This window comes from Malaclemys terrapin, chromosome 10 (genome assembly GCF_027887155.1).
Source record: "Malaclemys terrapin pileata isolate rMalTer1 chromosome 10, rMalTer1.hap1, whole genome shotgun sequence".
Taxonomy (NCBI): Eukaryota; Metazoa; Chordata; order Testudines; family Emydidae; genus Malaclemys; species Malaclemys terrapin.
The window spans coordinates 49,993,300-50,014,149 of NC_071514.1; the positions used below are offsets into that span (position 1 = coordinate 49,993,300).

The 20,850-nt window shown below is 50.3% G+C and overlaps 1 protein-coding gene across 2 annotated transcripts in view; it reads right to left on the reverse strand.

Moving 5' to 3' along the window:
- Positions 1-20,850, reverse strand: part of NTN3 (netrin 3) — a 102,869-nt gene that overhangs the window by 42,800 nt on the left and 39,219 nt on the right. For both annotated transcript variants that reach the window (XM_054042892.1, XM_054042890.1), the window contains exons 3-5: positions 19,017-19,205; positions 6,482-6,631; positions 4,112-4,165 (exon numbers count right to left, since the gene is read on the reverse strand). In XM_054042892.1, coding sequence (XP_053898867.1) covers positions 4,112-4,165; positions 6,482-6,631; positions 19,017-19,205 — 393 coding nt within the window. The remainder of the gene's footprint in view (positions 1-4,111; positions 4,166-6,481; positions 6,632-19,016; positions 19,206-20,850) is intronic.

Genomic DNA, 20,850 nt, shown 5'->3' on the forward strand with positions numbered 1-20,850 from the left:
CCCACTCTGTCAGGGACTTGTCCAAACACATAATCATTACAAGGAGTCTGCTGATCTCAGCCAGCTATGGGGGAAGCTCTCGAGAAGGTGGCTGGCTGACATTGAGGAAGTGCTGAGCAGCAGGAACATGCATTTGGTGTCATCTTAGCACCATAATCCCCATGTGTGCTATCGGCCAGGAGTGGAAACTGGGTAGGATGTCTGCTATTTTCATGCTGAGGTGTATGAGAAGACCAAGACCTTGAGGGGAGTAGTATGATTCGACATTGGTGAGGCCTCATCTGGAATACTGTGTCCAGTTTTGGGCCCCACACTACAAGAAGGATGTGGAAAAATTGGAAAGAGTCCAACGGAGGGCAACAAAAATGATTAGGGGTCTGGAGCACATGATTTATGAGGAGAGGCCGAGGGAACTGGGATTGTTTAGTCTCCAGAAGAGAAGAATGAGGGGGGATTTGATAGCAGCCTTCAACTACCTGAAGGGGGGTTCCAAAGAGGATGGATCTAGACTGTTCTCAGTGGTGGCAGATGACAGAACAAGGAGCAATGGTCTCAAGTTGCAGTGGGGGAGGTCCAGGTTGGATATTAGGAAAAACTATTTCACTAGGAGGGTGGTGAAACACTGGAATGCGTTACCTAGGGAGGTGGTGGAGTCTCCTTCCTTGGAGGTTTTTAAGGCCCGGCTTGACAAAGCCCTGGCTGGGATGATTTAGTTGGGAATTGGTCCTGCTTTGAGCAAGGGGTTGGACTAGATGACCTCTTGAGGTCCCTTCCAACCCTGATATTCTATGATTCTATGATTCTATGATGGGAAGAAGAAAAATGTGTCAGAGACCCTTACACTCCCTTCCTCCCCTGCTCTTTGACTAGCCAATAAGGAACACTACAGATGGATACAGAGTGAGTTGGAGGTTGCTTTGGAGACTATAACTATGGCAATAAACACCTCAGAAATACAGGCGACAGACAGATTAGATGGAAGGATTACATGGGGATGGGGGGAAAATGTGACCTAAAAAACAGTGGCTCCTCTACCACAGTGATGAGGGAAGCAAAGAGATTGCTTTACTCTTCCACCACCACATGTGTCAAGTCACAGCCAGCAGTAGAGCTAGTCAGAAGACTGTCGGCTGGCTGCTATATCGGTCTGGACTCTTTATCCGGACTCAGGCACAAACATGGCAGCACTGCAAGGAGATAGCAGCATGCTTTGTGTAAAAGATTCACCACATCTATTTATCCCTCCATCCCAAAATCATTACTATGGTATCTAGGAGCCTGGCCTGACTGAGTACTGCCCCACCTGAGAGGCACAGTTTCTGAAAGAGTTTGAGGAAGTCCAAGCCACCAGCTGGAAATCAAACCTGTGCCTCTCCGGGGGAGTGCAAAGCAGTGGAATTGTCTGGATGTCTAATGAGAAAGACTGTAGATACTTCCCCTTTGAGAGACAATTTACCAGGTCAGGCCTTTGCTCAGGTCACCATCCCTCCATGCTAGCAATGCTGTCAATGCCATCCTATCTCTAATCCCTCTCCTTCGATGCGGATGGGTCCCCTGCAGCAGCATCTCCTCTGCTGCAATATCTGAGACCCTATCCAGGCCTAGATTTCAGAACAGGGCCTTCGATGGAGATAGAGTCCATCATATGATGAGATAACTGGCTCTGTGGATGAGGGGAAAGCAGTGGATGTGTTATTTCTTGACTTTAGCAAAGCTTTTGATACTGTCTCCCACAGTATTCTTGCCACCAAGTTAAAGAAGTATGGGCTGGATGAATGGACTGTAAGGTGGATAGAAAGCTGGCTAGATCATCGGGCTCAACGGGTAGTGATCAATGGCTCCATGTCTAGTTGGCAGCCGGTTTCAAGTGGAGTGCCCCAAGGGTCGGTCCTGGGGCCGGTTTTGTTTAATATCTTTATTAATGATCTGGAGGATGGTGTGGACTGCACTCTCAGCAAGTTTGCAGATGACACTAAACTAGGAGGCGTGGTAGATACACTAGAGGGTAGGGATCGGATACAGAGGGACCTAGACAAATTAGAGGATTGGGCAGAAAAAAACCTGATGAGGTTCAACAAGGACAAGTGCAGAGTCCTGCACTTAGGACGGAAGAATCCCATGCACTGCTACAGACTAGGGACCGAATGGCTAGGTAGCAGTTCTGCTGAAAAGGACCTAGGGGTCACAGTGGACGAGAAGCTGGATATGAGTCAACAGTGTGCTCTTGTTGCCAAGAAGGCTAACGGCATTTTGGGCTGTATAAGTAGGGGCATTGCCAGCAGATCGAGGAACGTGATCGTTCCCCTTTATTCGACATTGGTGAGGCCTCATCTGGAATACTGTGTCCAGTTTTGGTCCCCACACTACAAGAAGGATGTGGAAAAATTGGAAAGAGTCCAGCGGAGGGCAACAAAAATGATTAGGGGTCTGGAGCACATGACTTATGAGGAGAGGCTGAGAGAACTGGGATTGTTTAGTCTCCAGAAGAGAAGAATGAGGGGGGATTTGATAGCAGCCTTCAACTACCTGAAGGGGGGTTCCAAAGAGGATGGAGCTCGGCTGTTCTCAGTGGTGGCAGATGACAGAACAAGGAGCAATGGTCTCAAGTTGCAGTGGGGGAGGTCCAGGTTGGATATCAGGAAAAACTATTTCACTAGGAGGGTGGTGAAACACTGGAATGCGTTACCTAGGGAGGTGGTGGAGTCTCCTTCCTTGGAGGTTTTTAAGGCCCGGCTTGACAAAGCCCTGGCTGGGATGATTTAGCTGGGAATTGGTCCTGCTTTGAGCAGGGGGTTGGACTAGATGACCTCTTGAGGTCCCTTCCAACTCTGATATTCTATGATTCTATGATTCTATGATATTGAAGGATGATGTCATGAGGCCTGAGGACAGAAGGCCTTGCTCTTGCTATCATCAGTCTTTGGCTTGTGGACCATGAGGTGCCACTAACCTGCCCGCAGGATCTAGCAGGGGTGGGTGGAGTTCCATTAAAACAGTCCTGCTCCTTCCTCTTAGATAGCTCCTGGGACTGTGATGGACAGCTGTTTCTCCTTGTCAAAGCACTCTCCTAGGTTTCCCATAGGTATCAATCCTGTTACCTCTCCTGCTTAACTCAGAGCTGAGCCTCCTGTAGAGGCTGCGAAACATTATGGGTTTACCATGTCATCGCTATGCAGCTGACACTTGGCTTCTCTCTCCCCTTCCCATCAAGTGTGCACCATTACCCTGTTGTCCTAGCTGGCTCAAGCCCAGTCCGGGAGGAAAGGAGGCTATGCAGATAGGTGGAGGGAAGCTGTAGGAAGAGCTAGCAACAGGAGGCCAGTCCTCCATTTCAAACGATGGCTGTTCAGGGATGCTCAGAAATCAGCTGTGGCCAGCAATGCTTTCTGTCTGCTTAGGCAGGCCAGGAGCTCCCCGCTCTCAGGAGAATGCCAGGACAGCAACTATGCCAGGCCCTTGTGTGGGAGTGCAAGGATGGGGGGAGGTACCCATCCGAGGGCCAGGCCCCATCTGGTTCTGAAAAGGGAACTCAACATGTGTTCCGGTGGTGCAAGCTGACCCATTTCTCAACCTGCCACTGGACAGCACAGCTGTGGGACAGATGCCATGGCCTGAGAGCGTTGGAACAAGAACAGCAGACTTGGAAACCACATGTTCCCCAGAGGCAGCTGATGCTGAGGCAAAGAGCACTCAGGGGAAATCTTTTGTGTTTGGAGAGGATTAAAGAAACAATCCCCCCCCTGAATCCCAGTGTGAGAAAGCACTAGGTTCCCTCCCTCGAGGGGGGTGGGCTGCTCCTGGCCACAGTGCAGGCAGGCTCATAGGACTCCTGTCAAGTTTCTTTGGTTGGGTTCCAAAAATAAATAGGATTTAAAACCTCATTTGCACATTTTATTTTTCGCTGGAGGAGACCTAGCTGCTTGCTCTCTGCAACCAAGCTGGGCATGATGAGACTATTCGGTGTTCAATGCCAGTGCACGCTTAAATAAGGGGAAAGTGGGGAGTCTTCTGGGAATGGCAAGGGAAAAATACAATTAGACAGGAATAGCTGCAAGGTGCCCAGATAGTGTTCTTATTAAGTCTTTTGTATCCCAGGATTTAGAGCACTCACCTGCCGGCTCTTCTGTGCTGGTGACCACGGAGGTTGGGTTGATGGCAGGAATCTCTGGAAAAGAAAAGGTGAGATTCTTAAGAAAGGGTGCTTGCTTTCCAACAGTGGGGTTCGTCAAAACCTATACCCCCTCCCGTGCTTCTGCTGGTGGAGAGTCTATTGCTAGCAGCAAGAAAGGACAAAGCAGCACTCCCTGCTGGTTTCCTTTGCTTCTGCCACAGGGACATGCTGGGCACTAAGAGGGGGTGCATCATAGTACATCCCCCTTGTTGTCCCTGCCAGTGAGGCTAGAGGGAGCCCTGGGTGACGTAGGGGATAAGCCCAGGAAAAACACCCCCCAAAGGATTCATATAGAGGATTAACGAGCTTCATTCATAGTGGGCGCTGGTTCTGTTTTCAGGGTGAATCTAGAATAACTCCACTGAAGTCAATGAGCCAAGACTGGCATAACTCTGATGATTTCAATGGAGTTAACACCAGGGGGGATTTGGCCCACTATAATTAGGACTGAATCTTGGCAACATTGAAGAAAATGGGAGTTTGACATTGACTTCAGTGCAGCCCTTCTCCAGACTTGCACTGATGCAACCAGGGGCAGAATTTGGCCCGGTATCCAGTGAGACAGAGCAAGCCACTCTTTTGTAATCAGCTGGGCAGTGTGAATATGTTACCATTGCCTGTATGGGGGTAGAGTCGGAACTGCTCAAACAGGGTTCCTGGCCCTGTGCTGGAAGCAGATTCTCCTTTAGCTCATGTGGTTGGAAAGGGGGCATTCTGTGTTTCAGGAGCATGAGGCTCTAAGTTCTGTCTCCATAGTTGTCATGAAGTTCCAAGTATCCAAGCTGGCAGCACAGCCACAACCCTGAAGTCCTATGTGGTAACGGATTTATTACAACAGACGTTCTGAGAACAAGAGCAGGACTCACCCATTTACCCCCACTCCATATGGTGGTGTAGGGCACTCAGCACTGTGCACCAGCCTGATCCTATAAATACCAATGCCATGGTCACTCGTGTTCAGACAGCACCGTCTAGCTCCAGGTTAACTAGCCTAGACCGTGCAGAGGGGTGACATGCTGGGAGCCCTGCATATAAGTGGCAGTGAGGGACAAGGCCAGTGTGTTCTGTGTCATGTTCTCTATTGGCCTCTGCAGCAGCACTGTCTCCCTGTGGCTAAATGCAGTGCCTTGCATGGTGTCAAGTATCAGAGGGGTAGCCGTGTTAGTCTGAATCTGTAAAAAGCAACAGAGGGTCCTGTGGCACCTTTGAGGGCAGCACTAACAGAAGTTGAGACTAACAGAAGTACTGGGAGCATAAGCTTTCGTGGGTAAGAACCTCACTTGCATCTGAAGAAGTGAGGTTCTTACCCACGAAAGCTTATGCTCCCAGTACTTCTGTTAGTCTCAAAGGTGCCACAGGACCCTCTGTTGCTTTTTAGAGATTCAGACTAACACGGCTACCCCTCTGATACCTGTCTCCCTGCCTACACCCTGGCACCAGCCAACCTCTGGAAGAGATGTTCTCTGCTCACGTATCTCCTCCTCTTCCCAGCCAGTGCTGCTCTCTGGACAAGAGAGCCAGGCCAGGCATCCACTGATCCTGCTGGGACAGCTCTGCTGTTGCTGATGTGAGATAAAGAGGAACTGGAGGCTTCCAGGAGACCTTTAGAGAAACCACCAGAGCTGCCCATCTCAGCCCCGAGAGCCATTGCTGTGCTCCCTGCAGCACTGCAATCAGCGGGTGGAGAGAGATGCCAGCTAGCTGACTCTGTGCACTACGGGGTCCCCACTCTGCCCCGTTGTGCTCCTGCAAGGGAGCCAAACTAGGAGCATCCCATTCCCGTCAGCACAACACAGCTGCCACCTTTAATCTCTTCCCACTGCTGGCCTCCCTGGGGCAAGGAGCATGGAAAGAATCTTACAGCCTCCCCAAGGCTTCCAGTTCAGCTTCAGTCCAGCACAGCTGTGGGAGCTGGGACACTGGCCTGGCTGCCAGTGCAGACAGCAGCCACAGGGGAGCTAGATGAAAGAGAAGGAAGTGAGTAGAGATAGAAATCCTCTTGTGCAGAGCTCCCACATAGCTGCGGGGTCATTCAAAAGATGTTCTCCAGCAGCGCAGAGCCCGTGAGGGTACGGATCCACTAGCATGTGGTGCTCCCTGAAGAGGTCCTACCGAACTGCTGCCCCATACCAGCCCTGCTTAGTTTCTAAGAGCCAATGATCTCACAGTCCCTGGCAGCAGGGAAGCACTTCACAGCCCCAGATAACAAAATAGCTATACGATCTTGCACTTGTAAAGATGGCGAAGGAGAAACTGGAGGTCTAGAACACATGAACATTGGAACTAGGCATTGTTGACAGCATTACTCACTGATGCAAGGAGCCACAGGTGACCGGCTCTGCTGGTAGCCCTTGGCACAGCGATTGCAGGTGAGCCCTGTCACACCATCTTTGCATGGGCACTGTCCGGTGGTCTGGTTGCAGGTTTTACCGGCTGCGCCAACAGGGTGGCAGTCACAAGCTGAGAAAACGAGAGAGAAAGAGAAATGCTGCTAAAAGAAAGGGAATAGATGTATTTCACACACAGCCCTCTGTGCTGAACAGGACATGTCTCTGATAATAGCCATTGCACACAGACTGAAAATGAACAAAATATTGTTAAAACACCATAAATCCGGCTGGGGGTATTACTCAGCTCATTTAGACCTTCTTTTCTGTTCATTAACCAAGCCTGATTTTCTGTGTATGGGTTTAATGTATTCACTGAAACTTTCAGATAAACAATTTTAAACCAAAGGGCTGCTCACAACTAGCTATTCATAATCTGATATTTGTGGCATGTGACTGGTCACCTCAATCAAATGGTATTGTTGCTAATCCCTGATTGGACGACTAAAGTTTTTACACAGAAGAATAATGAATGGTGACCAGCGACTAATGAAAAATGGCAGTGATTCTCTCTACAGGTGTTTGTACGAAGAACAGCCCCCCTCCAAACACTTTGGCATGCAGGAGCCCATTTGTGTAAGTGAGGGCATGCGTGTGATGTAAATACTGCACAGGGTGTTTGCACATACACTAATTTACTGCATAATGAATACAAAGGTAGGACTACGGGGCATTGGCAAAGCTGGATGGGGCGTGGAACTGAAATAGCAGGAGCTGCTGCCAGTCAAGACTGAAGTGCCTTGACAAAACTAAGTAGGAGCAGTTTGCAGAACACACGCCTGCACTACATCTAGCACCAACTACAGCTAACAGCCTATCACTTGGATAAACACATTAGCTCCAGTGACAAAATATAAAGGAGACTGAGTTTTGAAACTCCCCAGAGGATTCTCCTGAGAGGAAAGAGCCTTGAGCAATGCAAGTGGCATCATGGGAATCTCAAGGCAGGGTGAAACCGATAAGAGTGGGATGGGCCAGGACTGAAATCTGGAGAATGAATTCTCTTCTCACTCATGGGAGAAGGTAGACCCCCCTCAGTCCGGGATGAGGGTCCACTAGAGAAGCAGCATCCAGGATCAGAGAAGCATAGAGCTGGAATTCCCATCTCATTCCTAGCACAGGGATCTGGCCAGAGGATGCTCCTACTGTGTGTTTCTTTTCATAAAGGGCTTGGAGCAGGGCATGACCTCTTTTCAGTTAAGTCTCCTCAGGTTCAGTCCCTAGAGCTCAGCGTGTTTGAATCGGCACTTACAGCTGTCTGCCATCATTTGAGCTTTGGACATCAGAACAGCCAATTTCTCCCACCCCCTTCCCTACCTTAAGGCGAACCCAGCTGCAGCTGCTTCAGAGGACCTTGCGGAACCTGGGAGGAATTTCCAGGGGCTCTCCAGCCAGCTGGCCCCATCAATTAGCCAATCGTGAGCAGGCCGGGGGCGCGGGGGGGGGGGGGGGCAGGGTGAAAGAGAGAGTGTTAAGGCTCATTAAAGGTAACTAATTGCAGCCTTGTGAAAGAGGGGAGGGAGGGAAAAAGGAGGAGGAGAGAGAGAGAAATAAAAGGGTTGGGTTCCAGCAGGGGATTTTTAACTTGGAAAAAATGTGTAAAAAGCGACCCTGGTTTGTGTCAGAAAAAGGGAAAACCGTTTACAATACTCTGCTCATTTTTATGGTTGGCAAGATGAGGAGTGTGCATGCCACAGCCGGTGCTGAGCCCAGCGTATTGGCAAAGGGGCAGCGCAGAGCAGGGGAGAGGAGAGGCAACGCCTGTGTCATCGCTGGTGATCCATCCATACCAGTCGCTCAGTGTCTTGTAAGCAACCACAGCTGTGCTGCTCCTAGGCTCAATGGTCTGGACTCCTCCCTCCTGCCTTCCAGCTACTCCTGGCCTCTATGCTATCTCCCTCGCTCTGTCTACAGAGGCAAGAGAGGAGGTCTTGGAGCCTGGAGTCAGTCTCACAGGATGAAAGGTACTGCAATGAATGGAACACCCGTGAGGTTGCAACACTTTTGCTGATGCAGCAGGAATTTGCTGAACCAAACCACTGACACCCTCAAGGAGGAAGCTGAGGGACTGGGATGAAAGCTTCGGTCCAGTAACACTGCTTGCATCATACCCATGCTTAGCAACGACACCCATCTTCTCATTCTTCCATAGTGATGGGGTGATTCTCTCTCAGAGGGGATGAGTGCTAGAACCAGGACTGGAATACAGTTTCCACCTTACACACACACACACACACTTCCATAGTCCAATCTCCCCTCATCAGAGGACACAGATAAGCTAGAGTCGGGTGGAGCATGGGTCTCCTGAGTCTCCTGTCTTCATTGGAAGGACTTAGAGTGGGGACTTTCCCTTTCACTCCCTCATCCCAGGAGCTATACCCAGGGGATGGAAGTGAAGTTATTCCTTCATGGTTCTTGCTTTCACATCTTCCTCTCTGGCTCTAGAGCCATGGGATGAATCTGAAGTGGGTCTCTTGGTGCTTCCCAGCACATCTGATCTCCAGCTCCATGGGGAGGACGAAAACTGACTCATTCCCTTGTCCCAGTCCTACAAGGTTTACTCATTCTGTAGTGAGTGCTTGATGGGAGAGTCGCAGGAGGGAGAGAAGCTGCCAAACCTGGAGATGACTGTCCCATCAGCCAGCTTAGGACTCAGGCTGTTTAAGAACTGGGAAAGGTATCTAGGTTTCCATCAGTGTAATAGCCAAACGTGACTCCAAAGCCAACCAAAACCAACTCCCCTTGTGCCCCCCCAAAAGATGTTATAATTTCCCTAATTTTCACCATATGGGATCTCGTCAGAGCACAGCATCCCTGCTCACCAGGCCTTCTCATGCTCAGCAAGAAACAAGAGCATGCAGTGCCTAATGTGGAACAGATGCTTTGGTCCTTATCAGATCTTGGCTGGGATTGGAAATGGATGTGTTTCTGGCAAGGGTATTTGGGGGGGCTCAGCTGTGATAACAAATGGCAACAGATGAGGGAGTCCTGGCATGGCAAGGGGACTTCAGAAACACAGGGCCTTTCTTCAGCCCTAGCATGCTTTAGTGCCAGGACTGTGGGGGCCTGAAATGCCTCACTTAGCAATCCATAGCTTCACTAGCTCTCCTCGAAACACTAGGGAGTCAGCAGAGACCCTGAGAAGACCCCTGGGGCCACGTCCTAGGGGATCCTGTGTGGGCCCCTAGAGCTGATCTGCAGTGTGACACTGACGAGGTCCCTGGGCTGGACTATGGGGTAACCCAGAGCCAGTCGCTCCCTGGAGCCAGTCGCTCCCTGGAGCCAGTCACACACTAGCTCTCACCTCAGTCTATGGCTCTGGCTAGCCCCTGCCCACTCCCCTGCCTGCTTCTTTAACATGAGGATTCAGTTTGCACTGAACCCAACCTAGCACCTTCCCCTGAACCTCACTGGACATGTCTGAGTCCATGCCTCTCACTGCTTCCAGTGTTTCACCACCCTCCTAGTGAAATAGTTTTTCCTAATATCCAACCTAGACCTCCCCCACTGCAACTTGAGACGATTGTTCCTTGTTCTGTCACCTGCCACTACTGAGAACAGCCTAACTCCATCCTCTTTGGAATCCCCCTTCAGGTAGTTGAAGGCTGCTATCAAATCCCCCCTCACTCTTCTCTTCTGCAGACTAAATAAGCCCAGTTCTCTCAGCCTCTCCTCGAAGGAATGTGCCCCAGCCCCCTAATCATTTTCATTGCCCTCCGCTGGATTCTCTCCAATTTGTCCACAACCTTTCTGTAGTGGGGGGCCCAAAACTGGACGCAATATTCCAGATGTGTCCTCACCAGTGCCGAATAGAGGGGAATAATCACTTCGCTCGATCTGCTGGCAATGCTCCTACTAATGCAGCCCAACATGCCGTGGGCCTTCTTGGCAATGAGGGCACACTGACTCATATCCAGCTGCTCGTCCACTGTAATTACCAGGTCCTTTTCTGCAGAACTGCTGCTTAGCCAATAAGCCCCCAGCCTGTAGCAATGCATGGGATTCTTCCTTCCTAAGTGCAGGACTCTGCACTTGTCCTTGTTGAACCTCATCAAATTTCTTTTGGCCCAATCCTCCAATTTGTCTATGTCACTCTGGACTCTATCCCTACTCTCCAGCGTATCTACCTCTCCCCCCAGCCTAGTGTCATCCGCGAACTTGCTGAGGGTGCAATTCATCCCATCATCCAGATCATTAATGAAGATGTTGAACAAAACCGGCCCCAGGATCGACCCCTGGGGCATTCCGCTTGATACCGGCTGTCAACTAGACATCGAGATGTTGATCACTACTCGTTGAGCCCGATGATCTAGCCAGCTTTCTATCTACCTTATCCAATCCATAGTTTTTTAACTTGCTGGCAAGTATTGAGTGTTGCTGGGGCACTGGCTGCTCAGCCGTCAGTCTAGAAAGCAGTTCTCCATGTCTGTTTCTTTGTCTTTCTTCAAGTTGTGTTTGTATGTCTGGTAACTGCTTAGGTTTACGTAACTGAGGTTTTGTTGGAAGCGATGTCCTTAATCACCTGTCCATTGGCATCCATGCTGGAGAAACCAGTCCTTCTATGGGGTCTTGCTACATTCCCCAGGACTACCCCTTTTTCAATCTGGGTGTAGTTTCTTCATGCCTTGTGCCACACTTCCCACCAATCCTGGTTGTAGAACTGGCCCATCCAGTACCAGGAAGGGGGATCTTTGAGCGGCACAGAGCTAGAGTCATGGCTCCTATGGCATCTCTTCTCTTTCCTGCTGCAGCTGACACAAGAGCATGTGGCCAGCGGTAAGGGGGACTAGCCAGGATGTTGCCTGAGCCAGTCTCTAGCCTCACTTTCTGCCTTTGGTACTGTAAGCATCTGGCATATGTTGGAGCAGTGTGGGGAACCTGCCCTAAACATGGCAGTGCCATGACCAAAGGGAGAGCAGAGAGGTGCATCATGGTACCTGAGCTGTGCTGCCTGCAGTTTGGTTGGATGTCAGGATCTGGCCCAGAACACTGTATGAAGTCACTCACTTAGTGACTAGCTTCACTTGCCAAGAAACATATCTTTGCACCTAATGCTGAGCATTTTTTGTGTCTGAGAACTTAGTTGCTACTCCTCAACAGTTTTCACTGGAGAACACTCACTTTTTATGGCTTTATTTAAATTACAGGGATTAATGCATAGCCACAGTTTATTTGGCTTTTCACCTACAATCACTGACTTAACTCTGTAATTGTTCTGTGTTTTCCAGGCTCTTCTATATTACGAAGTTTAGTTTTTACATTGTCTGTTGGTGGATGGATCACTAGAGTTACTAGTTTATCTGTCTTAATTCTCCCTCCAAACACCCTAGACTCCGTAATACACTTGGGAATTCTGCTAAGGTACCGTCTGTGCTCTGTGTATGTGGTACTTAAAGATCTTCAAAGTCTGGCAGGCGTTAAGTCCTAACACAGGTAGTGCAGCCCCATTTCATATTTGGACAGTTATTAATAGTATTGGTTTTTAAAACCAATTGTGATAGCTACTTGCCTTTACACTGGTATATCCTGTCCTGAATAAGAAACAAGCTTTGCTTCAGATATCTGTACAGTTTCCTTTAGTGAGCTTGTTCTCTATTTTCCCTGGAATAACACTAGTTGTGCTCAGTATCCCAACTGAAAAGCTACAGTTCTGCCATTGCCATTTGACTGCATTTGCCAGTCTGAAGCAGTTTGCTCTGCAGATGTTGTACCTACAAGGAGATTGCCTTGCTTTTCTGCAAGCGTTTGAGCACTCTGGGCTTTAGCTATTTGACAAGCCTTTGAAAAATCATCTTTCCTGTTGCTTTTATGGACAATTTCTTAGATCATGTTCTCATCCACAGCTAGCATAGTTAGTTTTGCCTGCTAGAATAGCTCGTAGTCCTATTCTGATTATTATTTTGGGCTTTCTTTATTGCTGGTTGTTGAAATGCTGCCATATAGACTCCTCTTGCAGTGCATCAAGTTGATTAATTTCACTCATACCTAAAGCTTGGCTTGCAAATGGAAATGGCAGCGAATCAGGAATTCTAGCCCCATGGTCACTCCTGCCTCCTGACACCTGGAAGCCTTCCCCTGGCCATGCACAGGGTGTAATTTATAAACAGCCTTGTTAGTGCACTAAACAAAACGCACCCAGTAGGTTCCCGGGTACTCCTGCTCTCGTGTCCATTTCAGCACAAGGCTGAGCTGGAGCGGCTCATTAACTGCGCTGCTCCGCATGAGAATTAGCAGGCAGTTGGTGTGGCAGAGATGTTACAGTTCCCATATGGTGGAAATGTTGCTCCATATTATATGTATTAAGATCACACCTCCAGGGCCCTTTCATTGTGCTGAGCACTATATAACCACATAGATAATCCTGGTTACAAAGAGTTTACCATTCAAATTGACAAGATAGAGCACAGTGGGAGAAAGGAAATAGGATGATCCCTATTTTATAGATGCAGAATGATGAAGTGACTTGCCCATGGTGTCTGTGGTAGAGCCAGGAATGGGACCAAACTCACCTGGGTCACAGCAGAGTGCCTTTACCACAAGACCAGCCTCCCGCTTAACACAGACAATGCAGCAGAGGATGACCCAGTGCAAGTGTTCCCCTGGCTTTGTCTAACTTTGTGACATTCCGGGAGTGTTTGCAAATTCTGCCAGCTCTCCAGCTCACCCAAAAATGTAGCTGGCAAAACACCTGCCTTTTGCATGCAGCACATACCGGGAGTGCAAGTGCTGGTAAAGATTCAGCTGAGTGTGCAGAGTCATTGAGCCGAGCTCTCCTGGTGAATTGCATGCTGGAGCTCTCCCCTCTCAATCCCCTTCCTCTTCCTAGAACAATGTAGCCTTCCTTGCCATAGAACAGCAGCAGCAGCCAAGCTGTGTTTAGAGATTCCGATCACTTTCTCATCTAGCCAGGAATCCTGGTGTTCCCGGTAGGTCTGAATTAGCAAGCAGAATCCCTGTCTGGGATCTAGGAACATGGGAATGTCAAAAGCCACTGGGAAGAAGGCCACTTCTGCTCCTTTTCTGCCTGGCTTGTAGGCCCTCAGCAGCAGCACACCGAGCCCTGCAGGATCTGTCCCTAGGAGCAACGGGGTAAGTGAGCAGGCTTCCTTTGTGCATCACGGGCTGCAGCTTGGCTGTAAAATCACAGCAGAATTGCCTCTGAATGGAGACACTTTCCATCAGCTTAATACTCTGCAATTACGCTCTGTGAGGATATCAGAATGGGACTGTCGCGACAGACTTTAAGCTGCTGCTTTTGCCATGTGGATTAGGCAGTCAAAGCTGTGGAACACTTCATTGGAGGAGACCAAGGCCTCTCATGCTACCCTGCCCTCATCTCCAAAAATAAAGATGCCCAAAAGAGGGCCAGGGGAGGAAATGCTCAGAGTCCCTCCCACGACTCAGTGTGTGGAAATAAATCTGCCTGATTCTTTGAATACTCATACTCACACATACACACACTGTCTAGTGTCTTCCTGTCTGTCTGACGGGCTCCCACAGCAGCTTGTTTGTGTGCGCACACGTGTGGTGCATAGGATAAATAGGACAACTGCAAGGAAGGCACCTAAAAATCCCCAGCAAAGAACATAGGCAGGGTAACAACAGTTTCTGCTTCCACAGTGCCGGGTTATGATGATGCCAAGCCACCTCCAGCAAGGCTGGGCAAACTGGTTCAAGAGAAGATCAGAGCTCACCCAACTCTCTGTGCAAGCCTCAGACTGAACCGTGGAGATTGGAAATGGTTGGCTAACTCGCTTCCACCTTTTCCAATTTAGTGTTCCCTCTGCTCTTGCTGGTTTAGTCTGGGACCAGCCGCAGAAGTGACAGAGGCCTTTCGGAGGACCTCAGTGGCTCAGATGGAGCTGGAACCAAACTCATAAGACTTCCAGCCCAGCTTGTAGCAAAAAAGTTGGGAGAAGTCTCTGACCCATAAGAAAGGAAGAGCTATTTATAAAAGACGTCCTGTAATTAAGGCAAGAGAAGGCCTGATTCTCCTCCTAGTGGATTCACAACAGTGCAAATCTGGAGTAAGAATCTGGCCCAGTATCTGCGGTGCTGAGCTAACATTGCCCAAGTCTGCAGTGACAGCAGTGGACAGCATCCAGGACAGCACTGGCCAGGGAGCTCTACAGAGGGAGCACCAAGTGGCTGATACAATGGCCCCTCCGTGCATGAGGAGCTGCCATACTGACAAGAGAAGCCTGAGGAGCCAGGCAGAGAGAGAGCTTGAAGTCACATTCTGGAGGGATTGGCAGGCTAAGGGCATTGCTTTCTAGCCTCTGCAGAACTGAACAGCCAACCAGCAAAAAGTGGGCCACCGTGGGAGTCAGACACAGCGTTGGCTGGAGCTGGTCAGAAGCATAGCAGCTGTGGCCTGGGTACTGACTGAGCAGATCAAGGGCAGGTGTGCAAAGGGATGAAACAAAGGCAGGAATAAAGCACTGCCTCAGCAAACTGCCACCACCAAAACTTTCACAGGGCGGGTGTGAGAGAGAGAGGAGGGGGAGAGAATAGTGGCAGAGGAGCTGGGGAGATTGTGTTGCAGCAACGGTTCCTGCAGATCCCCTCCCTACCCCCCAGAGGAAATGACTCAGGGCTTTCTCGAGAAACCACAGGCTGACAAGACTGCTGCCTGCCCTTCTGCATTTGTGCTGGGTTGCAATATTTAGGGAATACTTTGCACTCAGAGCTGTTTCCTGGGAAACCATATGGCCTGACCAATAGGGCAGCAAGCCCAGAGGCACGATGAGCAGTGTCTGGAGATGGCAGGAACGCTCCCACTAGGGTGACCAGACAGCAAATGTGAAAAATCGGGACAGTGGATGGGTGGGGGGAGGGGGGTAATAGGAGCCTATATAAGAAAAAGACCCCAAAATCGGGACAGTCCCTATAAAATAGGGACATCTGGTCACCCTAGCTCCCACAGAGACAATGCAACCTGGGTTTAGATCCCAAAACTGGAGACACTGGAATGAAAATCTACGAGGAAGAGACACTGGGTCCCTTTCATTCCAGCTCTCATGCAGCAAGATCCAGACACGGGCGTCACCACTCGCAATACCAGCCTTTGAATCCTGCACCAGTGCCCTGGCGTGTATATCCTATGCACACATCCACCACAGGCAGGAGACCTCTGGCAGCAGGGCCCTGGCGGGTGACACTGACTGTATGTATAGAGGTTCGAAATGTGCACCTTCCAGATAGTCCACGTTGCCCTCCTCCCTTACTCCTCCTCCTCTTTCTTTTCTGCCGATAACATTTTCCTCCTTTGCATCCCTCACTGCTCCATCCCAAGTCTCTCCGTCAGATGCAACTGCCCTTAGCATGTTCCAAGCCAAGACTGACCCTTGCCCCACCCATATGAAGAGGGGTTGGCAGAAGGGGAGCAGCAGGGAGCCAAGGCCCCTAAAGCAGAGATCTAACCACCCCCTCTTCCATAAGCCCCTCAGATGGAGGAGGGAAATGGAGAATGGTGCAACAGAAGGGGATATATCCCATCCCCCACAAAGCAGACATAGGGGTTCCTCTCTTATGAAAGGTGTCACCCAAATGGGTCCTGAGACCCACCCCAAAGACTGACAAGTCTCCTGCACCTTCAGCCCCATGTTTGGATTCAGAGCTACAGCCCAATTCTGCAGCCACCTTGGGCAACACCACATCTCTTGGGATAGCAGGGCATTGATGGCTCAGGAGCATCAGACCAGGGTTAGCTACTCAGCTGTTCTGCAGAGCTCTCTCAGTCCCTTGCAGTACTCCTAGAGGAAGAAAATTGCCCCTTGGCAGCATCACGGAGTGGGGGTGCACCACAAGCCACTGGGGAACTGCTCCTGCTCCGATGAGCCACGTTCCCTCCCATCGCCGCAGCAGGACACTCAGCTTCCTTCTGGCACAAGGTGCTCGACATAAACCGTACCCCACTTGGCTCCCACAGCTGGGGGGGAAGGGGAGCATTTCCAAGCCAAGTCACCGAAAGGCCAATGGTGTCTGGAGCAAGTGTGAAATCCCCCAGCCACGGGAAAGCTGATTGCCGAGGTGAGGCACACATGCACGGGGGGGGCCTGCCAACTCAGCTGCTCCACTTATTAAAAACGATTCGTTCTCAATTCCTAATGCCCTGGCTGCAAGCAGGTCTCAGCTCTCTGTGCCAGCGCCAGACTCAGCGGTGCTTTCTGCCACTGGTGCTTTTCACTTTATGAGGCACTTGTTAAAACGGGGACTTTTCTCTCCTCTTTGCGTCCGCGTTCGTGCCACTTCCTGAGGGCGGGGTGGGATTTTTGTACGTCATGCACTAGGGATGATGAAGAGGCTACCAATTTGCCCAGCACAAAGCGACATGCTCAGCTACCTACCTTCAAATTGTTCTAATCTGCCAAAGAACAGGGGCCAAATGTCTATGTTCTAAACCTATTCTATTGCTGCAAAACTGCCCCTTTCTCCCCAAAATCTTTAGCTGTCACTGTTTATATGTAGGTCCTACATAAAAGCAACATTTTGTGGTCTGGCACTCCTTTGACCTGCAACACCCATAAGAAAAATGATCCACTGCATCCCCTCTCCAAACCTGCCTGGCCCATCAGCATGCACCCACCATGAGACTGGGTCAGGACTGAAGTCCCTCCCAATATGGATGGTCACCCACCATGATCTGGCACAGGCATCAAGGTTGGAGAGAAGAGAAGCTCCCAACCTCCCAGGCTGGAGTCCTTTGAGGTGGTGAGCTGGCTTCTCCCAGCTCCCTCTCTTCATGGGAACTACTAGTTTGTGTAGGGTGAACCTCAGACCATTGGAGCCATGCTGGCTTGGATGCCCATCCAAAGCTTTTCTAAATATGTTGCACCTCTCACATATGGGAAACAAGACTTGAGATCCTGAGCGACCAGCCTGGTTTGTGGCTCTGTATCTGGGCGTGTCTGCTTCCAGAACCCATAAGGAGGGTAGCAGAGGACCAATATGAACCATAATGAGGGGCCTGTTTTCTCAGACCTCAAAAAGGATCCGTTCTTGTTGGGGGGAAGGAGGAGGTTGGCTCTAGATTGGTGCACAAATTTGTTGGGGGCTGGGGTGGAGAGACTTATTTTACTCACCCATCGCCTGGGCCCAACCCAGCCCCAAACAAGTCAATGGAAAGGCTCCCACTGGCATGACCGGAACTGAGAGAACCCTAAAGCCAGCTTCCAAGTGCGTACTGGCCACTGTCTCGCCCTGTGGTGGGTGAGCCTTCCACAGCAGAAAAGAAAGACAAGACAAGGCCTGTATGCTCCCAGCAGCCTCTCCAGCTTGTGCACAGAAGATGTCTTCTTGATGCCAGCAAGGCAGCCCCACTCCCTTCTTGAAGAAGCTCACAGTCTCCATTAGACACAGTCCAGGGGAGAAATCCTGGCTCTATTGAAGTCAATGGCCAAACTCGCGTTGACATCAGAGGGGGCAGGATTTCTTCCCAGGTAAATAGCATTCTCAGCGATGGCCCAGGTGATAACAACTGTCACTCGTTCTGTTATATGAAGTGCTCCTTTCCTTGGGGGGACTGTGGTCATGCTGTGTCACAGAGGAAGTGTGCTGTGGGGGGAGAGCAAAAACCAGGGGGAGGATAGGTCCAACAGTGGGCAGAATCCAGTGCAGATCTGATCCAATTTTCAGTGATGCTGAGCACTCCAATGTCAGTTAACAGGAGCTGTGGGGCACAGCCCCCCTCAAGCACCAGATCCTAGAATCAATCTACATTAGAAAACTTGCAATAGGGGAACTAAAATGGATCTAGTTATACCAGTGCAACCCCCTACAATAGACACACCCAAATCAGTTCCAATTGCACTCAAACCAATGTGATAATTGACCGTATTAATCTAAATCAGGTCGAAAGTAATTTCCATCCTTTTAAGTGAATCTACATTAGCAGTTTGCCCTGGTGTAACTAGATCAATATTAAATGAATTTAATTACCTTGGTGCAAGTTTTCTAATATAGACAAGGCTTTAGATATCTATGTGTGTCTATGCATGGACCCTTCAAGATGAAGGATGGGTGCATTAGACATCAGAAAGACAGATTAAGCCGATGGACAGATGGATTCCATCCTTGCTGCCTGGGCAGCTGAGATTCACACCTCTCATCAGTGAAATGCTGGGAGGAAGACAAGCCCAACCTATTATTTGTCTCCCTTTTGCTCTCCTTCATGCTCCATCAGCTCGTTGGGAAAGCAGCAGAGACCTCAGCCTGCAGCCAGAGGGAGATGACTGCCCTAGTGAGTGGAGTTTAGAACCAGGCAGGGGCAGCAGGACTTACGGGGCTATATAGGACAAACAGCTGCATTCAGAAGGAATTAAGTAGAGAAAAGTAGGTATGCCCCCTTAGAGAGGGCAATGGTGCAGCCAACAGAGGAGAAAAGGGCTGGGAGAGAGCGCGTAGGGGGAGAGGAGGGCTGAGGGGAGCAGGTCCCCCATGCTGACAGCTCCCCTTACCTTTGCAGGCCTTGCGGTCGCTGATGGATTTGCTCATGTCCCGGTAGAACCCCTCTTTGCAGTAATGGCAGTGCCGGCCGGCTGTGTTGTGGCGACAGTTGAGGCAGACACCTCCGCTCTTCCTGCCTGAGAGTTTGTACAGCTCCATGTTGAAGCGGCAGCGCCGGGCATGCAGGTTACAGTTGCAGGCTGCGGGAGGAGAGGGGAGAAGAGGCTGAGCAGGTGAAAAAAGGGCTCAGGGGCCAGAGAAGAGCCCACTCACCCAGCCTCCAACCCCAGGGCCAGATCCACTCAGAGGATTGCCCCAGCCAGGCTGCAGACTCAGAGCCACTGGCAAAATTTCAACTCGAGGCACTAAGCCAGAGGAGGCCGGAGTGAGCCACCCAACACAGAATGTCCGCAGACGCCTCGAAAGGGAGGCCTGATTCAAGCTCTTGTACTCGGGTGGTGCAATCCCCCGATGAGATAAGTGGGGTCAGTCTTAGCTGAGAGGCCAAGGACTGAATGGGCCAAGGAGCCCAAAGCACGGTGCCTGCATCGCCTAGGCATTCTGCGTGTGCAATGCAGGCAGGAGCAGAATGGAAGTAGGTTGATTGGCTACAGATCAATGAGTAAGGTTGGGACAACTAGTTCAGATCAAATCAATCTGAGCCTTCACCCCTAACTTGGAAACAAACATTCAGAAACTTCTGCTACGTCACTCACATGCTATTTTTCCTTTTGCTCTTGTCTATGCCCTTGCAGGCCACAGCTGTGAACAGAATCTGGAGAAGAAATCCCATGAGAAAGCCTGTTCTCATGAGACCTCCCTCCCATTTTGCAAACCAGAGAGAGGCGCTGAACCTTTGGCTTTGGCCCATCGCTGCAGAGAACAGACGCACACTCAGAGGGGATTGCAGGTAAGGTGTTGTAGGTCACACACAGACTCCCCTGGACATATTGTACACCCACTCATCACAGTGTCAGGGAGTCTAAATCAATGTAATTTACACACCAAGAAATCAGGAGGTGTAAGTTACAGCCGGGAGTATCCAGATATTCATCTACCCTCCCGTTAGTTATTTTTGTTGCTCCAGGTCTTCCATCCAGCATATCTGAGCTCCATTAGCTGAGACTTGCTTAGGCGCAGTGGGCCAAGTGCAGAAGTAATGGGAAAAGAGGAGGGAAGGAGGAGTGACACACTGGGCAGTACGGGGGAAGGGGGCATCTCTGTGTGCACCACAAATGTCAATGGGAGCTTTGCCATGGACTTCAGCCGGAGCAGGATCGAGATCTGATGCTAAGGGCAGAGGAGGTCTCAGGGAGCCGGGAGGGCATCTAGGTTGGTACAACGCCCAATCTGAGGGGCAGGAGGCATTGCAGGCTACACCAGTCTAGACTGCCTTAGACTTTCCTCTGAGAGTTTGGTGTATTCTTATACAAAGCAGGGACTGTCTTTTTGTCCTGTGTTCGTTCAGCACCTAGCACAAGGGGGCCTAGTCCAAACTAGGGCTCCTGGGTGTTACCACAATACAAATCACCACCACCACCATGGAGATCCAGCCAAAATCTTAATATCTCTGGTGCCCCATACCAAGTTAACTCTTCCCAGCCTCCCCTCACCCTTCACCCTCATCCCTCCCGCCTTTCTCCAATGAACCTGGGCTAATGGAGCTTGAATCCAGAGAGAAGAGAGAGGGAAGAATCCCTCCCCGGCGGCTGCCAGATCTCACCCAGGTCCCCTCCATGGGGTGGAAGGAACAGGTGCCGGCCCTCATCACACCCCCATAAACAGAATCCCCACAGGAACTTGTCTCCACTTGCGGGTCGGGGGGGAGGAAGAGGTGAACAATCA